A 20,817-nucleotide genomic window follows, 5' to 3' on the forward strand; every position below is an offset into this window, starting at 1 on the left:
GGAGAACACCCTACATTGTGTGTGTGTAGCGGCTCGGTATAAACTTTGGAACGCTGAAAGCAATGTCAGTGGTTCAAACCCTCCAGTCCCTCAACAGAAGAAAGATGAGTCTCTCAGCTCCTGTAGGAGTCCCAGCTTATAAAGATTCAAGAGCGTGTGGCACAGGGAATCCAGGACAGATGAACCCCCTAGGACAAATAATGAGAGTAGCAATACCAGGAAGGGAAGGGAAGGTGGGGAGAGTAATGGGGAACCAATCAATGATTGACATATAACCCCCTCCCAGGGGGATGGACAATAGAAAAATGGATGAAGGGAGACAGCAGTCAGTGTAAGACATGAAAAAATAATAATCTATAAGTTATCAAGGGGGGAGGGTCGGGAGGGAGGGAAAAATGACCAGCTGAAACCAAGGGCTCAAGTAGAAAGAAAATATTTTGAAAATGATGATGACAACATATGTACAAATTGGCTTAACACAATAGATATATGTATGGATTGTCATAAGAACTGTAAGAGCCCCCAATAGAATGATAAGGGAAAAATAAAAAAACATTCACAGCCCAAGAAACCCTATAAAGTCACAATGAGTCAGAATTGATTGATGACAGTGGGATTTAAATGACAGGTAGATAGGCAGATAGAAGATAGATAGATAGATAGATAGATAGATAGATAGATAGATAGATAGATAGATAGATAGATAGATAGATAGAAGTAGTTAGGTAAGTAGCAGTTAACCTAGCTCTGGTGGCTTACTGTTTAAATGTCTGGCTGCTTACCATAAGGTCAGCTGTTTGAAACTATCAGCTGCTCAGTAGGAGATAGAAGAGGCTTTCTACTCCCTTAAAGAGTTTATAGACTCAAAAATCCATAGAAGCAGTTCGTCTGGGTCCTATAGTGTTGCTATGAGTCAGAATCACTTCGATGGCAATGAGAATTTTTTGAGTATTTCATTGTACAATTTACTGTTTGTCTACATCTCTCTCTACCTCTCTAAATCTCTATCTCTATTTCAGTCTCTATAAACTGACAGTAGAGCTAAATGAAATGCAGTTCTAGACATACAAGACCTGAAGAAGCAGTATAGGGTGAAAAACTCCTTCTTTAGACAATGTCATTTCTATCATTATTGTGTTTCCTTTTAAAGCTCTAGAGACTATCCTGACTCACAGTGACCCGAGATACAACAAAAAGAAACAACGTTTCATAGCAGTTGTTGCTATGTTTAAATCCATTGCTGAAGCCACAAATCAGCAATGACACCACAGGCCAAAAGTAAATATTGTGCCTTTTGCAGTAATAGTTGAGGCAATATAGCAAATGTAGAGGCATCACCACAAATCCCATGCAATTAACTAACTATACAGGCCGGCACTTCTAGGCAAGCTACAGTATTCTTCTGATGGACAGCTAAATGCAGAGTTTCATGAGCTGCATTATTATTTTTTTCCCTCTTTTAATTATTTCAGCAGCTTGCCATGTCTGGGATGACAAGGTTCCTGGAATAACGTATTGCTGGGCTATCAGGGCTGTGGGCTACTGGCCAGCGCTCCAGACCCCGTGCCTTGCCCTGCCAGTGCTCCTCCCTGCACAGGAACTCTCTGGGGTCCAGTTCTGCTGAGTTGGGCCAGGAAGGTGTGCACTGAATCACGAAAAGAATAAGAAGATGGAGCTTGTGAACAGAGACATAGGTACATGGATTTGCATAAAACAGAAGGTGTGAAGGAGCACATGTCCCTACAATCGGGGACTCTCGGAGTTGCTCTGCGTAGGAATTGCCTGGATAGGAATACGCTTGTCCTAACTAGTCAAGGCCTGGAACGATTGCGAGGATGGTGCAGGACTGGACAGCGTTTCCTTGTGCGGTGTGCAGGGTGGCTCTGTGTCAGAGTCCGTTTGACTTCAGATAACAACAAAAAGCCTAAGTATGTTGATTAGAGTATATTTTTATCTATTAAATTACATTTGTGACATTTTTAATGGGTACATGCTGGGGAGAAAAACGGCATCCTTTTTTTTTTTCTAACAGTTTATTTTTGTTCTCTAACTTCTACCTATCAATCCTTAAAAACTTTGTAATGCTAGCCTTACTGATATATGAATAATGTATAAAAAGAGAAACTATCCCCACCTTCCAGCCCCACTACCCCAAAACAATGACACTAAGTGGGACAGAAACATTTTTTAAATTGTTTTTGTTCTTGGCTCATTTAAGGAGAAATATATGCATAAATGAAGAGGTACTGATTGATTGTTATAATCAACCATGAAGAATTTTGTCACATAAGTTTTTCTATTTATTCTGTTGATTTGCAAATGCTAATCATTGTTAGTATTATTGGTTTATAATGATATCCTCATATTTTAGGTTATAAAAACTGATGCGAATAAATGAATATAAAAACAGAAATATGCTCAGTGGGTCAAAGTTAGAAAAGAAACTGCAAATTTTTCTCTCTCTCTCTTGTCAGAGGGTCATCTTGAACTAATTACTTAACCCCTGTGTCCTCAATTTCTTTAGCTCCAACCTGGAGATAATAGTAGCACTAAATTCATGAGATTAGAGTATGACTTAAAGGAATGAATATGTGGAAAGTTTATTTTAGTGCCAGATACATGATTATTTTAAAATGAAATTATTATTTTATGAAATATATTTGTAAAACCAAAATAGCTCTCTGATATCTACAACATAAAATATAATTCTGTACAGTGAAGATATTTTTTTAAGTTAACAGAAAAATCATTTTAAAATACCTGTTTTTCCCTGTCTGGGGAGAGATGCGGAATAAAAAGTCAATTATGATTAGAATTATCATTGCTATTGGATGCCATGATGTCGGGTCCTATGCACCGTTCCTATGCACAATGGAATAAGACTCTGCCCGGTCCAGTGTCCAGACAATAGTCACAATGATCATATTTGGCCCCATGATTAAAAAAAATTATAATTGTTAAGTACATGAGAAAAACTAACTGCTACGGAGTCAATTTCAACTTAACAGGACTCTGTATGACATGTGAGACATCCACGGTTGTAAATAGTCTTCCATGAAGAAGCTGGTGGGTTTGGATCCATGAACCTTTTGGTTAGCAGGTCAATGCTTTAAACTCTGTGACACACAGTTCCCTTAAGTACACGATAGCCAAGCTCAAAGAGGATTATCATAGCACTTCAGAGTCACTTAGTCTACAAGAACCCTGATTTCTCCATGACCCACCGGGAGTATTTAAGTTAAATAATGGAATACTAATGTAATGATTAATGCATGGTCTTCACAGATTCTGCTCCAGAGAAAGAAAGGTAGGCTCTTCATGGTCTACACCAGGCTTTCTTGGATTCTAACTCATCAAACTGCTCCTTGAGGTTTGTGTTGCTAATAGTTTTTTGTTCTGCCTATAGTTAATATTATGATCTAGAAAACTAAAGAGGCTGGTCTAAACCCAGAATTAATAGTCAGGTTTTTATATTTTATTTCAGAAATCTCCCTTTTCCAGCCCTATGTAGTAAAATTGCTGTTTGGGCAGTTTTAATTATACCTGGTTTTAATTGTTATTAAAATATAGTACATAATAATGATAATGAATAGTAAAACTTTTTGGCACCAGCTGGCAAAGAACTGTGGCATCTTTTTAATGTAAATTGACATATTCATTCTTTAGTAGATCCAGATATTAGGTCACAGGAGAGTTTATCACATAAAAAAGTACATAAGCAGTTTTGTATTGTAATTGACCAAGATTTTCTCACTTTAGTAGATACTTAATTTAGGATTGATAACAGATTAAAGGGAAACAGGACAACACTGAAATCTATGAGACATCTTCAAATATTATTCAAATATTTAAAAGGTTAATATAAAATACTAACATGACTTAATATTAGATTAATCTAATCTAATTATTTTTAATTCAATAATGTAATTCAGTCATGTACTGCTGGTTGGTTCTATTTCCTAAATTAAAGATTATGTGTTTTCCTCAAAAATAATTTAAAAATGCATCATACAATAATGATAAAAATAAAAGCACATACATTCTCAAGCATTTGCAAACTATCCCAATTATTGCAGAATATTATTTTAAATGAAGCAGGCAATATTTGGGATAAAAAGAACTCTGTGTAAAGATGAAGAAACAAAACACTTAGGAAAAAACAATTTAAAGATGTAATCATGAGTAGAAAAAATTGATAACATATCCAATATGATAAATCCCATAGAACATAATTATTTACACTGTCTCTATCATAGACCTTTCTCCCTTATTCTGAAACCTAATTTCCTCACGCCAAAAAACCCCTCATTGTCATTGAATCCATGCTGAGTCCTAGTGGCTTTACAGGACAAAGCAGAGCTGCCTCTTCGAGTTTGCAAGACTAACTACAAGGGAGTAGAAAGGCTCTCTCTGTCTTGGTGGTTTCTCACACTGACCATCCAGTGAGCAGCCCAATGTGTAACCGCCGCCCGACTGGGGTCCTCCTCCGACAAGCACTGTTAATGTTGCCTTGTACTGTTATTCTCCTATGTGCTGGCACCATTGTACCTGTTTTGTAGTTAAATATCCGATACTTAAGAAACAACAAAGCAGATGCTATTGTCTTTATTTTACAGATGAGGAAACGCATTTTCATTAAGATAAGGACTTGCTCCATGCCATCTAGCTACTAAGTGGAGAAAATATGTCAGATTTCAAAGTTCTTGTTATAGCTTAGAGTTTTTATAGCCCTCTTGAAGGGGAAAATGTAAGAAACAAATGTTGAGTAATGTAGCCTTTCTTTAACATATTATTACAAATGTCAGGGTAGTATTTGAATGATAGGGCAAATTAAATGTTTTCCTTTATTGGGAGCTATGATTTTTACATGAGTTGGTCTTAGCAGAGGATCCAGGTGGCCTAGTGGTTAAAGGTTGGTCTGTGGTCTATAAAGTGAGTAGTTCAAAACCAACAGTGGATTCTTGGGAAAAGGATGGGGCTTTCTACTCCCATAAACAGTCACAGTCTCAGAAATTCTCAGGGCATAGTGACCAAATAGAACAGTTCTACCCTGTCTAGACAGTCACTATGAGTTGGCATCAACTGGATCACAGTGTGTTTCAGTGTTAGCAGGGGCAGTTGAAAGTTGGCAACATGCTTTTTCTATGTTTAAGAGCTGGTTTCACAGCAACACAGATAGGCCTGCAGTCCTTTGTAGTGATCTGATCAATCTATTTTCATATTGCACTATAAAGGGTGCTGCGGCATAGCACTGACCTGGTGAACCAAAACGCTCCCACTGTCTTATCAGGTTGGCCCAGCTATTCTCAAACACAGCATTTGTATGCTCACTGTCAAGGAACAGCGCCAAGCAGATGCAAGTGGCGCGATGGAATTTCTGCACTTGACTGGCCGAGTGCGCAAGAGACCAAATATGATGAGACATGAAGGAGCAACACACGGCACCAAGGTGTAATCCCGCTACTGTCAAACAAGAACATTGTCTCTGTTTTACTTTATTTTTCTTGGTTTTAGAATTAAAATCAAATGGTTCTTGAGTAACCTGTGAAGGTTAAAATAGCCAGCCACTATCGGTTTTCTTTTAAATTCAATAAACCAATAAGTAATAGGACTGCATCTTTCAGTAACACAAATGTAAACTAAAATCAAGCCAAACTTGATTCCAAGGTATAGTGAACGTACAGAACAGGGTAAAACTGCCTCTACGGGTTTCCAGGGATAACTCTGTGTGGAAATAGAAATTCTCGCCTTTCTCCTGCAAAGTACATGGTGGTTACATTATTTGATCTTCTAAGTGTGTTAAGTCCTCTTCACTAGAAGCAAGCAAGGTTGTGTCATGTGCTGACTAGATGTCAATGAGTCTTCCTGTTCAGCATGCTGATGCCCTGTGCTTCATATGCTTGTTTCCAGGTTAAAATCAGCATGCAGATTAACTGCGTTTAGCGACAGGCTTCAACCCTGACCAACAAGCTTGTCTCCTTGTATAACACACAGTATTCCATGCTTAGGGTTGTGCATTGTTTTGTGCTTCTGAACAACTGCCTCTTAGTCTATGTATAGGTTCCTCATGAGCACAAGGAAGTAGTGTGGCATTCCCATTCTTTACAATGGAATCTACAGTTGATTATGATTCACAGAGTTGCAAGTCTGTTTGTTAGTCCATCAGACATAACCAAATACATTTCTGGTGTTCTATACTTATATTGAAAAAGGAAATTGAAGAAGAATCAATGTGTCTGAATTATGGCACTGGCAAGCCTATTGAAAGTGCCAGGTCTTTCTAAAAGGAAAACCCAGTCTGTCTTGGAAGGGGCACAGCCAGCATGCTCCTTAGAGGCAAGGATGGTACTCTAGGTATGTTGTCAGGCAACACCAGGACCTGGAGAACAACTGTGATAGTTAGGTTTCTGCCCCAACATGGCTCCCATAGGAACATATAGGCATTGTTGAGCCTGTCAATCAGGCTGTGGCTTCATTGGAGGCCTACCTAGACAAATGGCTCTGCTTCAAGGCCCTCCTCTCTCTGTGTCTCTCTGGAGAAGGGATTTGTAGATAAATGTCAGGCATATGGGCTAATGTTGGACATATGGACTTGAACAGCACTGGGTTGGGATGTTTTCTTAATGTACATTTACCCTTTATATAAAACTATATCCCCGAAAGTAAGACATCCCCTGCAAATAAGACATACTTACAGTTTTGCCTCTTGCTGAAATATAAGGCATCCCCCCAAAAAAGACTTCCCCAAAATAAGGCCCCCCAAGCTACCATAACTCTGGACTATAGTGGCGGGCGCCGCCGCACAGCTCACTGTTGGCCACAGGGCAGCAGGGGAAGACAGGAAGTGCGAGGACTCTTTTAATAAAATAATAAATGTGTACCATATTCTTCTTCATGGAAAAATAAGATATCCCCTGAAAATAAGACCTAGTGCATCTTTGGGAGCAAAAATTACTATAAGACACTGTCTAATTCTCAGGGAAACAGGGTACATATATGAGTTTCTGTGGATTTGTTTTCCTAGTCTACCCAGACCAACACAATGTTAGAGCAGATAAACAATTTGGGTTTCGATATACTTAACCTGATATTTTGTTAGGATATCGGAAAGACAAGACTGAGCAATAACTTTGATTACTAGATCCATTCAGTAATGCCTTCAGGAAAAGGATATACCTACAAATCCCCTGTAATGGTCATAGTTACAGCAATGAATGGGAGTGATACCACTAACATATTTATGGTGTGGTAGACTTCAGATCCTTTATCAGTATCAACTCACATCATACCATGACTTGTAATGTTATAATATGAAGGATGTAGAGGTCAGTGAGGTCAAATGCAGTAGCAGAGGGAAGAGGTGAAGCAGGCCTTTCTGATGTGAAAGAACAGCAACAAAAGCACTTACTCAGGCATTCCTTCTGTCTCCCGAGCATGGATCAATACTTCTCTTGAGGCTCATGATTAAATTAGGAAGTGGATTTGGAAAATACGAAGAATTTCAGACTCGTATTGGGATAATGGGAAGGAAAGGGATAGGCAATGGAAGCAGACCGTCAATTTTAAAGCGGAGCCCCACATGAAAATGGGTCTCCATATGCAAGGCAACTTAAGATGGGAAAATGGCATGTTGTGTAAGCAGATCACACTGTTCGCCAATCTTGGTCAATGGAAGATAATTAGAAAGAATGTAAGCTTCAATTTAAAAGTATGCGGCTAAGCCATATAAACTCATATTTTTACAGGAAAATACATTTGCATTTTCTTACATACCCCTATTAGTCAAATGAGAGATGACTTGTCAGAGCTAAAACGTAGGTGTCATTAAGAATAGTGGGATTTTTCTTTTCTTTTAGTGTGTCTTGTAATTGAATTACAATAATCACTTTCTGATTTGGTGAGTATTTCTTTTCTCCATAATGCGGATACCCATATTGAATATTTTCAAGCAGTCAAATATATACATTGATTCATTGGAATTAACATTATTAGATATAAAATTAAGGTCTTTTTTCCCCAAGTGATTTCACAAGACATTTCAAGCATCACTAATCTCCAGGAAGTTCTGAGTGTTCTTTGTTGATGATCCATACGAAACATGCAAGAGACAACTCTGATACCAGGCAAAGCAGGAGGAAATGAAAGAGGTGTCGCAAGTTAATCCCCAATGCCTTTGAGTGGTGGGTCTCTCGGAACCCTATCCCCACTGCTACCTCACCAAGACCTCAGTCTGAGGCTGCCCAGAAGGCAGAGAATCCTTTTATAGGCAATTAGTACGTATTTTTTTGTTTATATATGATTACACTGAACCCCACTCTGATGTCTTAAGTCTATGCATTTGACTTTTGCTTCCAGGAGTTCAATTCTCGATTATCCGTTATAAGAATAAAATTCTATCATTGACTTAATATAAGATCAAATTTAAATGACACTTTACACTATTTAAATGACAAAATATTAAAATGTCATATAATGTATAGTTTATTTTACATTTAAGATGTCATTTCTTCTTTGCAAGGATATAGCAGAACTTTAGCCTAAGAATTTTATATATATTTAAAACTGGTGATTTTTATAAAAGCCTGGAGCTATAAAACATTAAAAGAGTGGCAATTCTGAAAACAGTACAACTGCTATCATCATGTTAAGAAAAGCAAGTACTTCGGTGTCTTTACTCATTTCAACCCCCCCCCCCAATAAAAAAGTTTACAAGAGGAACAAATAAAACATAGGTTAAGTGCATGAAAGTAGGTGCCCCAAGTGGTTCATTTTGGCAATTTAAAAGATTTATTTAAGTTGCACAAAACATATATCCTCTCCACATTTTAATATTGATGCATTCATTTTAGATCAGAATGTCTGGGAAAATGATTGTGACAGGTATATAATTGGTTTTGAAGGGCTTTGAACCGCTAAAGGAGCAGCTTACTGTTTGGATGGCTCCGGACGCTTTAGTTCTCGCTTCTTCATCTCTCCGGGGGGCTCCATCAGAGGCAGGGCTGCAGCGACACCCTGGCCGATGGCGCGGTGAGAGTCTTCCCGGCACACTGGATTGTAAAACAGTAACAATGCGTATGTCAAAGAATTTGCGATTCTTCCCACACCCTTGCTTCCTTCTTAAAAGTTTCAGTCAAATAGGATGATTAATCAACTAAAATGCTAACATCATCTTTAATTAATATCGTTCACTCTACATCTTTCCATTCACTTAGTGCAAGACTTTGGCTGTTTTATAAGACACACAGTGAAAAAGAAATAGCTTTCTATTGGTCCACACTGTATAGTTCAGTATACTTAAAAGAAAAGAAAGAACATTTTTTATGTAAAAAAATGACATAAACACAGAAAACTGTACAACATGCATGTAGAGACATAAACCTTCACAGTAGGAGCAGAACATTTAATCTGCATCCAGATAAGTAGTTAATGTGTGACAGACACCAAGAGTCCCCTGTGCATCCCTTCTAGACTCCACCTATAACCATCATGTATTACATATATGAGTGGCTTCCACAAATTCATGGGAAAATAGACATAAAAGTTAATAGAATTTTCCTTTGAACTTTTTAAGCCCTGAAGAATCCCTGTCCCAGTGTTACAAAAGAATTGTGTACAACTGCCAACTGAAATGCTGGCAGGCTGAGCTGTTAAAGCATCCCCCAGAAGAGAGGCCGGGTGATCTGCAGCTGCTAAGATCGCAGCCACGGGAACCCCACGCAGCAATCCCCCTCTGCAGCATGAGGGGTGAGGGGTGGCCAAGACTCAGAATCATCTCAAAAGCAATAAGATTTCCCCCTCTTTTGACCAATAGCTATTTTTATATGTACTCTTTTTAAATGTTTGTGCTCATTGATATATTTATTTTAGTAAGAGCCATCCACATGAAGCAGTGATTTGTTCCTTCTTATATCGAGGATAAGTTCAACTGTACAAATAGTTCACTATCTATTTGAGGTTTCTATGGAAGACAGAGCCTTGTAAACACCCTGAGAGTGCAGATGACAGCCATCTTGCTGTGAGTGTGGCAACTTGAGGCTCTTGCTGATAAAGGACTGTAGCCTGCAGTAGGGATGAGAACTCAGTGTAAAGAGAACTAAATCTTCATATTTGGACCAATGGGTAACATCATGATAAGTGGGGGAAAGATTGACATTTTCAATGAGTTTGTCTTGATTGGCTCTACAATCAATGCTCATGGAAGAAACAGTCAAGAGATCAAGAGATGTGTTGCATTGGGCAGAACTGCTGCACAGAACTCTTCTGAATATTGGAAAGAAAGGATGTGACCTGCTGTGCCTGACCCAAGCAATGGTATTTTCAATTGTCTCATATGCATGTGAAAGTTGGACATTGAATAGAAAGGATGACCAAAAAATAATCAATGGGCTTGAATTGTGTGCTGGCAAAGAATAATGCAATACCACAGACTGCCAAAAGGACAAACAATATGTCTTGGGAGAAAGTCGTACGTTCTTGGACATGCTGTCAGGAGACACCCATCTCTGCGGAAGGACATTATGCCTGGTAAAGTAGAGGGGCAGCAAAAAAAAAAAGAGAGAGCAAGAACCTCAACAAGATGGAATGACATCGTGGCGGCCACAATGGGCTCAAGCATGGGAAGAATTTGAGGGTGACACAGGACCACGCAGTGTTCCATCCTACGTGGGCACTGTCACTCTGGGGTGGAATAGACTCTACGGCACCTAACGGGCAACAGCATTGTAGACAAACACTTATACTGCTTTTCAGTTTGGGATGTTTTAATTTTTTATCTACAAACATTCCTCTACATGTTTGTTGCTTTGTGGTTGTTGGATGAATTTCTATTGGGAAAATGGATGTGACCGGGAAGTGAGGCCAAGATGCAGTTTTACTTTTGCTTAGTCAACGCTAGCAGAGAGCACCAAGCAGTTTTTCTAATGTGTTGTGCCAACGTGCACGCCCACCAACAGAAAGAAAAGCAAAGTTGTTCCGTGTCCTCTACAGTTCATTTTACCAGCTCATTTTTAAATTTTAAGTTATTGTAATCAGTTTATATTCCAGAGCCGTATTTAGCTACCTAAAATAATGCCCATTGCTTATGTGACAGTTCTGTAGGTCAGAAGTCCTTGGCAATTTCAGTTGAGTTCTCTGCTTCGAGCCTCACTGACCCAAAGTCAAAGCTGGCAGTTCTGCTAATACTCTCGGTTCAGTTTTCAGAATTCAGTTGATGACAGTTGAAGGGCTAGATGCCCCTGACCTCACCAGCTAAGAACCAGAGAAATCTTTTAGAAACTTAGCTTTGGAAAGCTAGTCACAGATTATTAGCACATGGTTTCTTTCAGCCCAACAATAGAAAAAAATTCCTCCTATTAAATTCTTTCCATACTTCACACACACACACACACACACACACACACACACACAGAATGGCCCCAGTGAATTTAGAGACTAACTCTACAGAAGTAGCAGCTGGTGGTTTTGAACTGCAGACATTGCACTTAGCAACCCAGTTGGTGCCCACTACACCACCCGGGTTCCTTTCATACTTTTAGTCTCTCAGCTATTATTTTCTGCTGCCAGTCAAAGAAAACTCAGCTCAGGGATCTAGGACAGGCTTAGTTAGCTCACTCACAGACAGAAAACATGTAGTTACATTGCCTCCCAGTTCCTCAGTGATAAATTCATACAGCATTTGACCACAGTGAATTATTAAAGAATAAATTGGTCCAAACAGGAAAGTGGTGCACATAACTTCTGATGCTTGAAGTACAAATGAACTGGACATACAGGAAAGACTAATTAATGATAGATATATCCATGCCAGTAATTCAAAATAGTACCTTTTGCCATCAAGTTGATTCCAAATCATGGCAATCCTTAAAGTGTCAGAGGAGAATGGGATTTCATAGAAATTTCAGTGGCTGATTCTTTGAAGGGGGATTGCTTTTGTCATGTCTCATATTTTCCAATGTCTCCCTCCCTTCATCTACTTTTCTGTTGTCCATCCCCCAGGGAGGCAGTTATATGTAGATCCTTATAATCAGTTCCCTCTTTCTACCTCACCTTCCCTCACCACTGGTCCTGAGTGGTTCATTTCTCCTGGATTCCCTGTGTTTCCAGTTCTTATCTGTAACAGTGTACATCCACTGGTCTAGTCAGATTTGTAAGGTAGAATTAGGACCACGACAGTAGGGGTTGGGGGGAGGAAGCATTTAAGAATTAAAGCAAAGTTATATATTTCATTGTTGTTACCCTGCACCCTGATTGGCTCTTCTCCTCCCTGTGACCTTTCTTAAGGGAATGTCACATTACCTACAGATGAAATAATAATGATTTAGAAATTATCAAGGCTCATAAGGGAGAGAGGAATGAGGCAGGAGGGAAAATGAGTTGATACCAATAGCTTAAGAGGAGAGCAAATGTTTTGAGAATGATGAGGGCAATGAATGTACAAATGTGCTTGACACAATGGATGTATGTATGGATTGTGATAAGAGTTGTATGACCCAAATAAAATGTTTAAAAAAAAAGAAAGAAAGAAAGGGGATTGCTATCCCTTTCCTCTGAAATGACTCTGCTTAGCCTTAAATCATCACCTGTTCAGTTAGTAACTGGATGCACAGTAAATCTGGGTAACGCCTCAATAACTCCAGGAATCCTTCCAGAATGGTGGGACTCTTTACAAGTTGAATCCCTCAGATATAGAAAGAGGCAAATAGTATAGATGAAAGAGGACATTAATGTTAAAAGTGCAGATAGAATAAAATTAGGTAAAGAAAAATGTGGTTAGTCTAATTTAATAGGCCAACAAAATTCATAGACTTCTCATAAGGCTGAGCCTGGCTGTGTAGTGGTTACCTACTTCTGACCTCGAGATCAGAAGTTCAAATTCACAAGCGACTCCAAGGGAGAAAGATGAGGCTTTCTACTCCAGTAAAGAGTTGCATTTTCAGAACCCCCTAAAGGAAGTTCTGTCCTTCCCTATAGGGCCACTGTAGGCAAGAATTGACTCAATGACCTTGAGTTTGGTTATGGTTTTTGAAAGACCGATCAAGAAATCTAATACATAACTCATCATTATAAGGAATGGAAATTTCATCAACTTTCACAGCTTCTCCAGACATCCAGAATTTGGTAAGTGGATAAATGTTGCTCTTTGAGTAAACTGAGAAATCGATATAAGTGAAATATTATTTATCAAAACTGAATCAAGACAAAGTGAACTGACAAGCACAGAAACAGAAAAACAAAGATCACCATTATTATTGATCCAATAGGAGAATTGCTAATTGTTCCATAAGATATTCTGTCTCATACTCTTATAATATAATACCCACTCTTTGGTATTATGTATGATTAATTTGGCAACATGTATAAATATTCTTAACATTGTTTATTAATTCTGATCAAATACCTTGATTTTTAGTTATCTATCCCAAGAATTCATTGGTAGTAAGAGATATTCAAGACTGTAAAAGTCATAAGTCAAATTTAGGGAAAAATACACCTAAGGGGTTATCTTTTCATATACATATTATTATCCCTGAATAATAATTAAATTATTATAGGGTCCATGACAAAGAGGAAGAACCCCAATGAGATGGGCTGATTGGTCCATGACTGCAACAATAGACTTAAGAACCCCAGTGAGATGGACTGATGGGTACATGACTGCAACAATACACTTAAACAGAGGCAAGATTGTGAGGATGGCTTGGGACCAGGCAAGGTGTCACTCTGAACTAGAACCACCATGATAGCACCTAACGACAATAACAATAGTTATATATACAGTTATGATCTTATAAACATCAAGTGAAAGAAAAACAAACATGTATGATTCCACATATTCTTTAGGAATACAAAGTAAAGCAAACTAAAGGCAAAAAGATCAAATTCTTACAGCGGTTAAGATTATTACAGATATTAAAATATAACAGTGAGTGGTTCCATTTCCCTCTGTATGTTCAAAATTCCCTACAAGCGGTCTTTTCTTATTTTTATAAACAGTAAAAACCCAAGCCTATATTAAAATGGACTCATCATTTTAGATAATCAGATGTGTGAAATAGTAGGCATTAGCCACACCAAAAATTGAGACCTTACAATTCCACTTAGAAAAATTAGGTTTAGGATTTACTTGCAAATTTTATTTTCTTTGCTAATCCTGTCTTCCCCCATCCCTGAAACATATTTAGAAGGCATTTTAAGTGGCTAATCTATTTAATTGTTCTAAAATTCTTAGAGTATCTACCGACTTGGTAGACACTCATCAAATTGCTACATCTACATACCAGGAGTTTTTCTTTCCTTTTTAAAATCATTTTATTGGGGCTCATACAACTCTTATCACAATCCATTGATTTATCCTTTGTGTCAAGCACATTTGTTGCCATCAGCTCCTCAATTTCCCCTCCCTCCCTACTTACCCCTCCCTCATGAACCCTTGATAATTTATAAATTATTATTATTTTGTCATATCTTACACTGTTCAACATCTCCCTTCACCTACTTTTCTGTTGTCCATCCCCCAGGGAGGAGGTTATATATAGATCCTTATAATCAGCTCCCCCTTTCTACCCCACATTCCCTCCACCCTCTAGGTATCTCCACTCTCACCACTGGTCCTGAATTGGTCATCTGTCCTGGATTCCCTGTGTTTCCAGTTCTTATCTGTACTAATGTACATCCTCTGGTCTAGTCAGATTTGTAAGGTAGAATTGGGATCATGAAAGTGGGGGGAGGAAGAATTTTAGAACTAAAAGAAAGTTGTATATTTCATCTTTGCTGCCCTGAACCTTGACTGGCTCGTCTCCTCCTCACGACCCTTCAGTAAGGGGTGTCCAGTTGCTTACAGATGGGCTTTGGGTTTCCATTCTGCACTCACCCACATTTACAGTGATATGATATTTTGTTCTTTGATGCCTGATAACTTATCCCTTCAACACCTCGTGGTCACACAGGCTGGTGTGGGCTTTGTTTCTTCTGAGCTAGATGGCAGCTTGTTTATCTTCAAGCCTTTAAGATCCCAGACACTATATCTTTTGATAGGCAGATACCATCAGCTTTCTCCACCACATTTGCTTATGTATCCATCTGTCTTCAGTGATCATATTGTGAAGGTGGGCACCCACTGATATTACTTTTTGTTCTTTGATGTGTGATACCTGGTCCCTTCTACACCTCAAGTTTTTCCTTTTAATCCAAGTGATTGGTTCTTAATGGCAAGTCAGCTGCCTTAAAGCTAGCTCCGATTCAATCATAATTGTGTTCTGCCATCTCTCACATCATCTTCATGATCCTTTTAATGTGTGGGTCCATTGCTCTTTGTGTCGATCCATCTCATTTCCTTCATTTTGTTATCAGTGTTGCACTTTTCTGGCTATTTGTCTTTCTTAGTGGCATGTCCAAGTAAGTGAACACACACCTGTCATTTTCACATCTTAGAATGAATTTGGGGCACTGTCAACATTTACAGCAGTGGTTTATGAACAATGCTTCCCGCACTTGCCTGTTCACATCGCACACAAACTGCTCACCATGCAGCTAGCATGCTCAGGTTAGGGGGAAAGTCTTGCTTAACTAGAAAGCAGGGAACGAAACAAAGACAAAATTTCAGGCTTCAAACTACTCACAATATTTAACGGTACTTACCAAGGTCATTTTAATATTGCAAGAAAAATATTCATTTATAAATTGTGAACAGGTGTATTTATGGGACCCGTGATTATTGTTTCATACTGTAACTTATAAAACAAGAGCCTTTGTCATGGCATGGCATATTCAAGTAAGTTTCCATCATCCTTGGGTTGAAAACTCAATATACTTCTTACTTCTATTTCCAACCAAAGATGCAAATGGTAATTTGAAGCACCAAACTACAAATTTATATGCTAAATATGCCCTTTTTGAAAATAATCTTTGTTGCAAAGGAATTGCACAAAGTGCAGACAATTCCATCATAGGCTTCTCTTACTAGGGAATGTCAGAGAAAGTCTGGCTGGGAAATTAAAGTCCCCATTTCTTTTTAGAAACACAGAGCTCTTTTTTTCCCCCCACAAGATTGGGGTCACTAATCAGGGCACACTCTGAAGGTCACCTGTGGAACTGCTGAAACTGCATGCAGAAGAAAAGAATTGTCAGTGACCATCACTTAAAAGTGATGAAACTGACATTTGATTATGAAATTAGACAAACACAGATGTAAAATGAGGGGAAATGTTTGATGGTCACAGACTTAATTACCCTATGATTTGCTGCTAAGTCCTAATGGAAGTTTATTACAGGCATTTCTATATATGAACACATTAAAAAGATTTGTTTAAAAGACCCAGGTACAATTAATTCTGCATGCTGTAAAACATAGGGAAGAGAAAAAATAATTTTCAGGTTTAAAATTGAGTAGTCTGACTTTGATAAAACATTTTCTTACAACAAACACATTGTACTATTTTTAAAAAGGAAGTCCATTTATATCAATATTTCAAAAAATATTCCGTTCTGGTTCATAATAAATAAACTGAAACTCAAAACCTAAACACTTAACTTTTAAATTGCTTATGAAATCCTATTTTATATTGCAAAATTGTTTTAATTAAGCACTTAATCTTTATGCCTTTTGACCTTCTAATTTGTAAAATCTATTTGAAACCACTAAGAAAGCAAATGCATTGACTTCACCTACCTGTGAGACAATTGCAAAGATTAAATAAAAGAAGCAGTTTTCTCTTTCATGGAAAATTTTAAATATTAAAACTAATCCAGGTGGCACAGGGAAGCATACTGATCAGGATTATCCATCTACATTTGAAGTCACCACGCTGTCTCCCAAGAATAGCTAATTATCAATGTGCAAATTGCCAGTTTAAAAGAGAAAAGTTGGTTTTATGTGTATGTCTATTCCCTTTTCCTATCCCTTTCTTTCCCAAATGCCCACCTTTAAAGTTCAAGCTAGCAAACATAGTTTACTTAGGAAGCTAACACTTAGATTAGGATAATAGTATCATCAGAAAAGAAAATCCACTGGATAAGTACTATTATTATCCAAAAAAACCCTCAAAAACTCAATGCCTTTTATTTGATTGCAATTCATAAAGGCGCAAAGGCAGAGTGGAACCGCCCCCATAGGTTTGCAAGACGGCAAATCTTTCCCAGCAGAGGGAGCTGCATCCTTGGCTCCTGGGCAACTGGTGGTTTTGAGCTGCTGATCTTCCAGTTAGCAGCCCAATAGCTCACTGGGCCCCCAGGGCTCCCTCTGTTATTATCCACATTGGATAAATTTTAAAAAACGTTTAAGTGAAACTCATGAATTCTGAATAACTTCCTTTTTCAAGATCAATCAGGTTTGGAATGACAAAACCATCATTTAGTTTGTCTCCAGTCCTGTGCTAATGGCCATGTTGTATTCATACTCATTTACATACAGAATGTCAAGTATTTTTACATAATAAAATACATCTATTTTTATTTTGTTTTCTTTTTACAAAAGCATTTTATTGGGAGTAAACACAGATATCATTTCTGTCGCTAGTTGACTCGCATCAAATAGTACTGTACAATTACTACCATAATTAGTACCAAACATTATTTTCCTTCCAGAACTCCTTGACATCAGCTCCCCTTTACTGCCCCTCCCCCACTGTACCCCCAGAAGCCCTTGTTCTATTTGTTGTCCCTATAGGTTCATCAATCCTGGGTTTCAGAAAAACATAAAACAGTTAATGACATAACACATCTGAGATAAGCCCCAATATGAACAAACAAAGACCAACATAATACAGGAAATGTTGAAAACTAGATCAGGCATAACATGCGTCAGACAGGGGATCAACTGACAAGGTTATAACCTTTCAAGTCAGGCTTCTCAGCTTGATCTTGGATAGTCATGCACTCTATTTGGTAAGCCCTTTCCTCCCATCCCTCTTTTATGGGTAGAGGGAAATCACCAGAGATTTATTTCCTGTGCAAATCCCATAAATATAACTTGAGTTCTGACTGTAATCCACAGTTTCTGCAAACCCGATAGAACACATTTAAAAGCTTTCCTTCTTCAATTGTTTTTTTATTCAAGAATATTCTTACATTGGAATACTTAATCTGTATAACCATGAAGCAATTTGCCCCAGAATATTATTTCACTTCACTCATAGTACAAGAGCTTTGGGTTCCAATATCTGTCCTTCTCGATCATCGATAAGACTTGTCTTCCTACTGTTCTACGGGTGATGGCATTCCAGGTGTTAGAACGACAGCTACTATTGTATTTATGGTCTACAACAAAATAATACATATCATTTTTCCCATTTTTATTTTTATTTCTTTTTGTAAATAATTTTATTGGAGACTAATACAATTCTTATCACAATCCATGCATATATCCATTGTGTCATCATTCTCAAAACATTTGCCTTCTGCTTGAGCCCTTAATATCGGCTGCTCATTTTCCCCCTCCCTCCCCACTCTCCCTACCTCATGAACCCTTCATCATTCATAAATTACTCTTATTTTGTTTTTACATTGTCCGACATCTCTCCCCACTCTCTTCTCTGCTGTCTATTTCCCAGGGAGAAGGCTACACATTGATTCTTGTAATCAGTTCCCCCTTTCTACCCCAAATTCCCTCTACCCTCCAGGCATCGCCACTCTCACCACTGATCCTGAAGGAGTCATCTGTCCTGGATTCTCTGTATTTCCAGTTCCTATCTGTACCAGTGTACATCCTCTGGTCTAGCCAGATTTGTAAGATACAATTGGGATCATCATAGTGGGGGCAGGGGGGAGCGGAGGAAGCATTTAAGAACTAGAGGAAGGTTGTATGTTTCATCATTGCTACCCTGTACCCTGACTGGCTCATCTCCTCCCCACAACCCTTCAGTAAGGGGTGTCCAGTTGGCTAGCGATGGCCTTTGAGTCTCTACTCTGCACTCACCCACATTTACAATGATATGATTTTTTTGTTCCTTGATGCTTGATAACTGTTAAATATTATTTTTAAAAGCAGATATTTTCAAATGTATGTGTATTCTGTTGCTGTTTTCTCTCGTTTTTTCAGCACTCCTCATTGTGCTTGAAACACATTAGTGAATATAAATGGGGGAAATTGCCTCATCTCTATGGGATGTATATCTTATAATGGGAAAGATTTTTAAATCCAATTTACCTCTGCTTGCATGTTTGCATTTGTTTTTATATCAGTGAAATATCTTCTCCTTTAGCTATAAGAATTAAATGAGTTAATGCAAGTAAAATCCTTAAGGATAATTCTTGGAAAAGTAGCAAGAGTTTTAAAATGTTGATGAATACTGTTTATAACTGGTTTTCACAGTTTCTTGATAATGTCAAAATGGCTAACTTAAAGAGCCCCCAGTTATATCATCAAAAGCTAAGGTAGGTGATGCTGTGAAGATATTTTGTAGCTGTGATTAAAGCCCATAATCAATTGACTTTGGATAGATAAGGTAAACTGTCCTAGATTATGTGGATGGGAGGACTTAATCAGTTACATGGCTTTACAAGTAGCTCTTCAGCTTCTGTCATGAAGACAAGGAGGCTGCCTGTGGAGACTATTTCAGTCCTTGGTCTCAGGTTCCGGCCTGCCCTTCCTAACCTCTCTGTGCACTTCATGCTTGCCTGGTCAGTGACAATAATCCTGAAAGCTGAGTCACTATAATGAAACACAGGACAGATCTCCTACTGGTTTTGTTTCTCTTGTTGGCAGATATTTTGTATTCAGCGTTAGATTTGGTAGTATTTAAATATTTCCTTTTAACTAACATCCTTAACCCAGTAGTTATGCAAACCTTTTCCAATAAATTAATATTACTGTAGAATTGAAAGAGGATTTGGAAAACAGGAAGATAAACGCCATTACCTCCTGAATATAAAAGACACATCTTTGGCAAAAGTGGCAACATGCCTCCGGAGACGTGGTCACTACAGTGGGCCAAGGAATTCATGAAGATAAGAGAAGTCTTATAGCCAGTAACTTAATGTAAGAAGATACTTTATTATAATGAAGAAATAACACTGTACATGAAGTACTAAAATAGAAGCAGGCAGGTGAGTTATCAGCAAGGTTAGCCCCGAGCAGGAGTCCTCAAACTTTTTAAACAGGCGGCCAGCTCACTGTCCCTCAGACTCATTAGAGGACTGGACTATAGTTAAAAAACAAAACAAAACTATGAACAAATTCCTATGCACACTGCACATATCTTATTTTGAAGTAAAAAAAACCAGGCTGGATAAATGTCCTCGGTGGGTTGCATGCGACCCACAGGACAATTTGGGGACACCTGGCCCACAGTAATGACTATTCTCGGATTTCCTCCTGGAAGGTTCCTACCACATTGCCAGGAACAAAGGAAATCCTCAATTTATATTTTTCTTTTTTAAATAATTTTATTCAGGGCTCATACACTCTTATCTCAATACATACATACATCAAAAAGACATTTGTACATTCATTGCCCTCATCATTCTCAAAACATTTGTTCTCCACTTAAGCTCCTGGAATCAGTTCCTCATTTTTCCCCTTCCCTCCCCGCTCCTCCTCACTCATGAACGCTTGATAATTTATAAATTATTATTTTGTCATATCTTGCCCTGTTTGACATCTCCCTTCACCCACTTTTCTGTTGGCAGTCCCCAAGGGAGGAGGTTATATGTAGATCCTTGTAATCGGTTCCCCCTGTCCAAACTCCCTTCTCTCCACCCTCCTGGTATCCCCATTCTCACCACTGGTCCTGAAGGGATCATCTGCCCTGGATTCCCTGGGTTTCCAGCTCCTATCTGTACCAGTACCTGTATCGGTATCTGTGCCTATCTGTATATCCTTTG

The 20,817-nt window shown here is 38.4% G+C and overlaps 1 protein-coding gene across 1 annotated transcript in view; it reads right to left on the reverse strand.

The window, feature by feature from the left end:
* Positions 1-20,817, reverse strand: part of CCSER1 (coiled-coil serine rich protein 1) — a 1,235,863-nt gene that overhangs the window by 1,074,048 nt on the left and 140,998 nt on the right. The window contains exon 4 of the mRNA XM_075544883.1: positions 8,930-9,047. Coding sequence (XP_075400998.1) covers positions 8,930-9,047 — 118 coding nt within the window. The remainder of the gene's footprint in view (positions 1-8,929; positions 9,048-20,817) is intronic.

This window comes from Tenrec ecaudatus, chromosome 3, assembly GCF_050624435.1.
Source record: "Tenrec ecaudatus isolate mTenEca1 chromosome 3, mTenEca1.hap1, whole genome shotgun sequence".
In the NCBI taxonomy this organism is placed as follows: Eukaryota; Metazoa; Chordata; class Mammalia; order Afrosoricida; family Tenrecidae; genus Tenrec; species Tenrec ecaudatus.